This window comes from Sitophilus oryzae, unplaced genomic scaffold (assembly GCF_002938485.1).
Source record: "Sitophilus oryzae breed Bouriz unplaced genomic scaffold, Soryzae_2.0 scaffold_813_pilon_pilon, whole genome shotgun sequence".
In the NCBI taxonomy this organism is placed as follows: domain Eukaryota; kingdom Metazoa; phylum Arthropoda; class Insecta; order Coleoptera; family Curculionidae; genus Sitophilus; species Sitophilus oryzae.
Genome location: NW_022147432.1, coordinates 3272471 through 3282136, shown reverse-complemented (window position 1 = coordinate 3282136; position 9666 = coordinate 3272471). Strand labels below are relative to the sequence as shown.

General features: G+C 32.4%; 1 protein-coding gene across 1 annotated transcript; it reads right to left on the bottom strand.

Moving 5' to 3' along the window:
- Positions 1-2099: 2099 nt before the first annotated feature.
- LOC115889426 lies at positions 2100-2880 on the bottom strand. Its single transcript, XM_030909414.1, has 2 exons — positions 2743-2880; positions 2100-2696 (listed from the first exon to the last, which is right to left on the bottom strand). The coding sequence occupies exons 1-2, from the start codon at positions 2878-2880 to the stop codon at positions 2100-2102; spliced, it is 735 nt and encodes a 244-aa protein (XP_030765274.1).
- Positions 2881-9666: the final 6786 nt, after the last annotated feature.

The window sequence follows — 9666 nt, the reverse complement described above, 5'->3', positions numbered from 1 at the left end:
TTGGGGCCCTCGGCCACCTGATACCTTCCTATTCACGCTGAGACGTTGATTCGGACAAGAGTCCGCGTAGTCTAATGTTTAACAAGACAGGACAGCCAAGCTTTAAGGTTTAAGGGTACAGTATTGTCCTATGAACCGGACACATTTAATTTGGGTGTGAAAATTTCTGTATATTCGCACAAATATTCAGAAGATTTTTTTAAAAATATAATCATAGTACAGGGTGGCTCGAATTCGACGCTCATCATTGGGATTTCGGAAACCGTAAGAGATATACAGGATCGGTTAAATGGAGGCAAAGTTGCGCAATTTGATGCTCAATAAAATATGCCATATTGCATTTTTATATTTTATTTTTTTTTTTGCATAAAATATTCTGGTGATGGAATTTTCTGTACGAAACGTCGGCAAATATCAAAGTGACTATATAGGTATAGTGTTTTAAGAGTGATGAAAGGATTTAATTAAATTGAAAAAAAAAATTAGGTCCGTATTTAAAAAAATTAAGTTGATGATGGTCGCCAGAAGCCGAAATGTTAGAGTCAATATTTAATCACACAGAGTTATAGAGCAGAAAAAGTGGCCATAAAAATGTGTTTTTCATTTTAAGTTATCTTAACAAATAAAGCCAGGAAACCAGACAGGGAACAATAGAAAACAAAATTGAAAATTCCGTTTTTATTAATATATTCGGAAGTATTCAGAATTTTTCAAAATGCTATACGGCATTTTATTGAGCATCAAATTGCGCAACTTGGCCTCCATTTAACCGATCCTGTATCTTTTACGGTTTTCGAAATCCCAATGATGAGCCTCGAATTCGAGCCACCCTGTACAGGATCCGTCTGGAGAATTATTACGCTCATCGTATTTTTAATCAAAACCTAATTTTTACATATACAGGGTCCGGCAATAGTGCGTCGGGCATCTGTAGCTCATAGAATAAAATACTTGAGAATTTTGTTTAAGTGTAAACCTAAAGTATGTACGACGATGTATTTCAGGAAAATATTTTAACCTCTATAGGGTGGCTCAAAAAAGTGTGAGTGGATCTGGATGATTTTTTTAAAATGGAACACCCTGTATATTATTGCATTTTTGGATTCCTTTCAGATCACTTTACATACACCTAAGATATAAATAAATATATTTCGATTAGTTTCAGAGATATTAAAAAATAAATCAAAAATATATATTTTTCAGCCCTTCTTAAAAAAATTATTAAAAATACAAGAACTGTTCTGAAATCAAAACTATATTAGGTATTTACTTTAGATGGTCTTTGCTATAAATATGGTAATCGTAAATTATACAGGATGTTCAATATTCTACGCCAAACTTTCTAAAATATAAAAAAAAATCTTTGTTTTTTTTTAAATAGAATACCCTGTATATTATTATTTTATTATATGGAGAGTTAAAAAATGAACATTTTTTGTATTTAAAGTATTTCAAAATTCTTAACGGTTTCGCAGATACACGCAGTATTATTTCATATGGCGCTTTCAATGGTAAATTACAAGAAAAAATCATTGGGTGGCTTTGATAAAAATTTACTGTGGAAAATGCCATATGAAATATAAAACCGCAAATATCTGCGAAACCGTTAAAAATTTTGAAATACTGTAAATACAAAAAATGTTTATTTTTTAATTCTCCATCTACTGAAAAAATAATATACAGGGTGTTCCATTTAAAAAAACGAAGAAAAATTATTTTATATTTTAGAAAGTTTGGCGTAGAATTTTGAACATCCTGTATAATTTACGATATTCATATTTATAGCAAAGTAAGTATAGACCATCTAAAGTAAATACCTAATATAGTTTTGATTTCAGAACAGTTCTTGTATTTTTAATAATTTTTTTAAGAAGGGCAGAAAAATATATATTTGTGATTTATTTTTTAATATCTCTGAAACTAATCGAAATGTATTTATTCATATCTTAGGGTTATGTAAAGTGGTCGGAAAGAAAGCCAAAAATGCAATAATATACAGGGTGTTCCATTTAAAAAAAATCATCCAAGTCCACTCATACTTTTTTGAGCCACCCTATAGAAGGTAAAATATTTTCCTGAAATACATCCTGGTACATACTTTAGGTTTGCACTTCCTCTTCCAAGTTACGGTCCTTCATTGCCTTTCTGATGGCCTCATTCCAGGATCTTCTAGGCCGTCCTCTTTTCCTTTTTCCAGGAGTGACCATCTGTAGATACGGTAGGACCATCTTTGGACTTTTGGTGTTCCATGCGTAGCAAGTGTCCAAACCACTTAGGCCCCTCTGTTCGACTCTATCCACTATTGTCTGTGTGGCATCCATTTTGACTCTGATTTCCACGTTCCTAACTCTGTCCAGTTTAGATACTCTCGCACTGCGTTTCAAGTAGTCCATTTCGAGTGCATTCAAAGATCGCTTTTGTTCAGCTTTTAAGGTCCAAACTTCACACCCATAAGTTACTACCGACTCCACTAGGGCTCTTCCAATATGTATTTTTGTGTTTGTTCTTATGTTTTTGTCCCACCAGATACCATTCAGTGCTCCTATAATCTTCCGCCCTTGTTCTATTCTAGCAGATACTTCTGTTTTGTTCAGTCCCTTTCTGGTTATGCGTGGCCCCAAATATTTAAACCATTCAACCTGTCTGAGCTTTGCATTGTCAGTAATAAAAATATCAAATTTATCATCTGAATTCATCTGAATCGTGTTAATCTATCAGGTATTCCGTTTTATCAATGTTCACAGTAAGACCTCCTCCCGTGTATGCCGAATTTAACCTGCTCATCATGAATTCAAGGTTGTAAGCATCTTGAGCTATGACCACCTGATCATCGGCAAAATTCAATGTAACCAAACAGTCATCTCCTACAAGGACACCCATTAACTCGAGATAGCGGGGTTAAATTGTTCTACAAAGGGGGGTAGATCTACCCTGAATGGGAACACCACAACAATAATAATATTATGTAATTTATGACACTGTATAACTGTCATGTATTTTCTCGTTGGACAAACTATGTATAGCTTAGTTGAAACTTCTGTGCCTTTCTCTTTTATTTTCGTTCGATTAAAGTTAAAAATTGTCCTGTTCCTGGCCTGTCTCAACGAGCGTCACACCCGACTGTTTATGGCTAAACCGAGACTGGGGTGCCCTCTAGAGGCCATCTGGAGTGACGCCACCGGGTAAAATAAACTAAATATCCGAAAAAAAATCGCCAGGGAGCCAGTAATTGGCGTTGTTTGGATTAATTGTTGCGGAAAATAATTAAATACGATAAATTTAAATCGAAAATAAATAAATACATATACAGCGTGACGACTCTAATTAGAACGACCGTTTGTTTAAATTATACTTTAGCATGACTTTTAATTTAGAGTATTTTTAAAAGTGTACGGAGTTCTACAGGGCGCCCCCAAAAAAGTTACACATCAAAGTTTAGAACATCACATACATATAATATTTATTGATTTTCGGATTTCAGGAACAAATAAAGGTTTTATTAGTTATTTTTTATTTTTTAGAGTTTTATTAGAGAAGCCAAGAGAGATAATTAGAGAACTAAAATATAAGTTTTTGATATATTTAACATTCTCTAAAAATGAAGAATACATTTTAAAATTCAATAAAATCTACATAAATTTTAATTTACTCTGTATTGTAAAGTTATAGAGGGCGAGACAAATTTAATATTGAATATTAGTCACTTATAGATTTATAGTCACTCTTTTATTTTAAAGAGAACATAGAATATTATTCAGATATTCAATGGAGAATTCATATCTTGTCAAAATACTGTGATACTATTATGGTAGCCTATTACCGCTCAAACAACGATTTTCCTTATTTTCATTTTTATGATTTAGTGTCATGCATAACGTTAATTTAACAAAAATGGATGTAGAGTAAAATATTCAAGGTAATAAAATGGTAGAAGTTTGAAAAATGTTTTAATTATTACAGAAATAGGACTCGAAATGTAAAAAATAAACGTATAATTTTTACATAATTTAATAACTACGACAAAAATTACCTAGAAAAAATCAAATTCTGAAATTGCTTCCCTTCTTGTTCAGTGCATAAAATTACTTCTTTTCTTGAATTCTCGAAAGTTTACTACACATAAACTATTAAAAATCGCTAAAATTGTCGCTGGTGACCAGCTGATGACTCATTCGTTGCCATCAAAAGAATGGCGTCTAGGTCACAAATTCTGCCGCAGCCCGTATATGGGCGTTACATGTCCTATATATTCTTTAGTCATTGGTCTTTAACATATGCCTATAACAAAAAGTCTAGACTAGTTAAATCAGAAGCTTTTAAGCAATCCAATTATTTCTCTGCTGTAGGATACTGTTTTATCGGCAAATTTCTGAGATTTTATCATGATTTTATTTTCATTTTAACTGACACAAAATTATACAAAGGGGTTAAAGTTAAAGTAATTTGACAGCTATGTTGAAGTAACGTCAGGCGTCAGGCATAACTTAATAAATTGTTAGAAGATTTACTTACATTAAGTCATAAAAATAGAAATATACAGAACAACTTTCATTCAAGGGGTAAGGAACTATAATAATGTTCTGAAGAGACTTGAATGCTCTATTGAATATCTGAATAATATACTGGATGGTTTATTTAATGAAAAATAGAGTAACTTGCTTTAAAAAGTGCCTAGCGCCTAGTGTTACACACAATATTAATTTTGTCGTACCCTGTATAACTTTTCGTGTAAAGTTAATTTGGGTTAAGAATTGTTATCTTAACTGCATGCCAAGTTATACAGGTTATATTTAAAATTTCTATTTTATTTTTAGAAAATGTTAAATATTATGCTTAGATATTATTCATTAGGGTTTCCGGAACTGGAGCTGTCAATCAGCAAGCAAGGGGTGGCTTTCAAAAGTAAAACCGATAAAAACTGAGTTTTAAATAACAATAACATCAAGCAATTAGTTCTGAGAAAATTAACACGAACATAAGGGACATAAGCGTAGAGAAAAAAAAACTATAACGTAGGAAATTCCATAACTCCTTGATTGAACTTCCTTAGTTTCATAGATTTTTTCGCTATTCACCCTGGCCTTTTATAAATTCAAATTTCTCCCTTCCCCAAAAGATACAAGCATAGCCATAAATCAAAGAAGACTCAGTCCATTTATCCGTTTCATATTCCTCTTGCTTCTATCTAAAGCTTGATTCCCATTTTCTCTTACAAGGGGGACTTCAGTGCTGCCTAAAATCGAATCACTTCGACAAAAGTAACCGCCTTGCCGGCTGAATGGGGCCATTAATGAATCCCTAATAAACTAATTAGTTTCTTAGATCTCGTAGAGACGACGAGACATCTTTGGAAAGTGGGAGACACGGTTTCAATAGGACCTTGCTGAATGGGCTTGCTCCTCTTGCAAATTCGTCTTTGAACTAGGGATGGGCTGATTTCTGATTTCCAAATGGAATTGCGTATTTAGTATGAGACTTGAAGAAATAAAGATACCTCCCGTCTAGATTTAATATAAACGTTTAGGCTATATTTAAATAAAATCCGAACCATAGTCCAAAATTACTACTCGAACATAATAAACATAATAATAATAATTAATTAGTTTAGTTTATTAGCTATACCGGGTGTGTCTCAAAAGTGGTTCACCACTTTAACTCTTTTATTTTTTCAGATAAATAAATGAGATTTTGTACGTTAGTATATGACATAAATCAGGATTTACTGAGGTATTCAATTGTTTTCGGTCTCTTCCTGTTTCACCGGAAATCTACAATTTTTGATTTTTAAATGGCACCCTCGTTATTTTTTACTTTGCTCGATAAAAAAGACACTATGAATAAAATGACACATCATATGTATGTCCACTTTTGAAGTTCTCGCTTAAAAAAATTGTTAGAAAAAGTATTTTTTACGAATAATTTGGAACCACACACTGGGTATTTCGAGTCAAATTGTCGTTATGAACCGCATGTTACAATTTCAAATAAATCATATACGGAAATGTCAAAAGTTAACATATATGATATAATGATATGCCATTCTATTATATATATAATTTAATATATATCTATATATAATAATAATCGATATCTATATAATAATAATCTATATCTATATAATAATTTAATGAAATACGGAGGGTGTCATTTAAAATCAAAAGTTGTAGCTAGGGAATGCAATCCCGCACCAAAATCTCAATCCCGCAAACCCGCGGGATTAAAACAATCAATCCCGCGGATCCGCAAAATTGCGGGACTGTAAACAATAGTCCCAAATGGTACAAAAGGCATTGTACATTTTGCATAGGCCCACAATATATTGATATAGCGTGTATCTTAAACTAGCTGTACAGAAATTTGGACCGATATATACAGGGTGTTCAAAAAATATATTTAATATCAAATAAATTTTATTATAATTTATCTACTGATTTTGCAAATAAAAATATTATTCTGATGTTGAAGTTTTTGTTAACTTGTGTTAGTTAGCTGCTTTTAGATACACTCTATATCAATATTTTTTTTGCAAATGCAGAATGTACAAAGCTTTTTATACCATTTAGGACAATACATACGTATGACTAAAAATGCATATCGACATGCATTTTTTCGAAAAAACGTGGTATTTTTCTTAAAATAAAAAAAAAAATAAAAAAACGATCAAATTTTTTTTCTAATTTCAATACAGATATTAATTACTAATTTAAACACAGATATCGTACTTGGTAAAAATTTCGATTTTTTAAAAATTGTAAATTTGCGGTAAAAAAGATTCTTGACCAAATTTTCACACTCTTATATAACACCCTGTATACGAGAATTCGCTAAATATATTTTCGAAAACCACATAGCATCTTAATCACAATAGTTGCATCTAAAACCTGGTCCAAACCGCATCCCAATTTTTTTTTAGTTCAAGAGATATTCAACTTTAAATTTACCCTAAAATTTTACTTGTCCCGATAATTATGTCCGGCAGTTTATTTGATGAAATTGTCCACAAGTACTAGTTAAACGCTTTTCTTCACTTACGCACATACGCCAGAAAGAAATCTAACAACTAACCTGTTTGTTTCACTTATTTTTAATGGCTAAGCCGTAAGGGGAATCCCCCGGGTTCCGAGCGTCGACGCATCGGCCCGGAACGAAGCGGTTTGATGTTGATTGTGATCGATTCGGTTAGCCAGTAGTAAAGTGTCGATCCCCCAGATCCCGCACGGTAAATCCCGCAACTTTTATCCCGCGGAATCTCAGAGGGATCCCGCATTTGTGGGATCCAGCATTTGCGGGATTGCATTCCCTAGTTGTAGCTGTGGTTGTAGTCATTTCCGGTCAATCCGGTGAGACAGGAATTGACCAAAAACAATTGGATATGTCAATCAATCCTTATTTATATCCAAACCAAAAAGAATATACCAAATATCGTTTTTTTATCTGAAAAAATAAAAAAGTTATAGGGGGTGAGCCACTTTTGAAACGCACCCAGTGTAGCCAACATATAAGTTTCAGTTGAAAGAAAAAATAATATAATAAACATATTCGATTTTGTTTAGATAGTTTAATTCAATAATTTAAAGGAGTATTTTTCACGAATATGTAGGTATATCCAAAAGTATGGCTTAAAAGACGTCTAAATCATTTTTCCAGGTTTCAAATCAATAGTGGGAAATGTATACCAAGCATTGCAACAGATACAAAGAAACAATCAAAATTGTTTGAAACATTTGTGCACAGCGAAGTGGCCATGGGCGCCGGACAGGGGGGGCAAGAGGGGGCATTCGCCCCCCCCCCCCTGGATCACTGAAACAGTAAAAATAAAAGCTATCTTTTTACATCCATCTGTAAAAAAATAATCATTATTATGAAATTTTGGTAATTATTGGGAAAACTGGAAATCGTCAGATTTTCACCAAAATTGTTATACACCCTATTTTGAGGTCGTAGATTACGAATCTGAAGTTTTTACTTGGCGGTCTCTTACCGTTTTTCAGAAAAACGGAAAATTATTTCAACATCGAATTTTTCTTAATTTCTCATATTTTTAAGGTTTTCTAGCACATATTTTGTTAGGTATTCAATAAACAATGATGTTATTGCTATTTTCTGTTACTTTTTAACCAATTCAATGCATAATAGAGGAAAATTTGCTAAAATAAATTTGTAAACAATCTGAAAATGTTGGGTTATGTGTTTCTGGCATTTAAAGCAACGTTGCCAATGCTAAACCTAAATTTAGGGTGATTTTTTCGCTCATTCTGGGATTACGAAAGGCGGTCGCCAGAAGAACGGCTCCTTCCCATAATTGCTATTTTACCAACGAGAACTGACTATTTATAACCACAGTTGCACGAAAAGATTTGATTGCATTGCTACAACTTCCATGCGGAGGGTGTTAATCTTTTGTTGTTATATTATATCAAAAAAAGATTAACCCCCTCCGCAAAGAAGTTAAAACCAATGCAATCAAAACCCTTTCGTGCAACTTCGTGGTTATAAATAGTCTTCATATAACTTCTTTGCGGAGGGGGTTAATCTTTTTTTAATATAATATAACAACAAAAGATTAACAGCCTCCGCATGGAAGTTGTAACCAATGCCATCAAAACTCTTTCGTGCAACTTCGTGGTTATAAATAACATAATATAACAAAAAAAAAGATTAACCCCCTCCGCATAGAAGTTGAAACCAATGCAATCAAAACTCTTCCGCGTAACTTTGTGCATATAGGTAGGTAGGTATATTTAATTATTTGTCGATCTCATAATAAGGAAATTTATTTAAAATCCCTAATCACCCGAAAAATAGAATATATGGCAACGTTAAAAAATTTCTAGATTAGGTTTAGAATATATTTGTCTCTCTCATTACATAGGAGACATGACACAATGGATCTGTAAGGTCGAAGTGATTAACCCCCCTCCCACTCATTCTACATAGGAGAGAGAAAGAAGGATATATCGAATGTCAAACTTCCGTCTGGTCTCATTTTTCTTTGTTATTTTGTTAAGAAAAGTGTTTTTCAGTAAAATTTTGGACATTTTTCTATCCCCAATCAAGTGCAGCTTTTAGATAAACTATAATATAACGGAAATATAGTGAAATTATTACTTTATAGGGCCGAAATAAAGAAAAATTCAATGTTGAAATAATTTTCCGTTTTTCTGAAAAACGGTAAGAGATCGCTAAGAAAAAAGTTCAGATTCGTAATCTACGACCTCAAAATAGTGTGTATACCAATTTTGGTGAAAATTGGACGATTTCCAGTTTTCCCAATAATTACCGAAATTTTTAGGTGTTACCTGTAAAATAATAAAAAATGTGTTACAATTTTTTATTCATTTTTACCTTGCCCCCCCCCCTCCCCCAAACTTCATTCTTCCGGCGCCCATGGAAGTGGCCATCAAGTATCAGCATAAAATAACAAATAACCAGCTAGTATAATAATAAATAATTTATTACTTTCATTTATTATAGATAATAGGTTTAAAATCAGTGTTATTTAAAATTATTCTTAGAATAACTTTCGAAATACCTAATAGACTGCCCTTTCATTATCTAAATATGTTTCTAAGTGCTTCTTAATCAAAACTAATCAGTATACTTAAATATTACTCACTAACGACATAGATATATAGAAGATATTAAAAAAAGTTTGAAAAATAATTG

Bases quoted from the DNA above. Each gene is read 5' to 3' on its own strand.
- LOC115889426 (XM_030909414.1), bottom strand. From the start codon at position 2,880: ATGGGTGTCCTTGTAGGAGATGACTGTTTGGTTACATTGAATTTTGCC. The intron at 2,697-2,742 runs GTGAACATTGAT...AACACGATTCAG, and splicing joins ACACGGGAGGAGGTCTTACT to ATGAATTCAGATGATAAATT.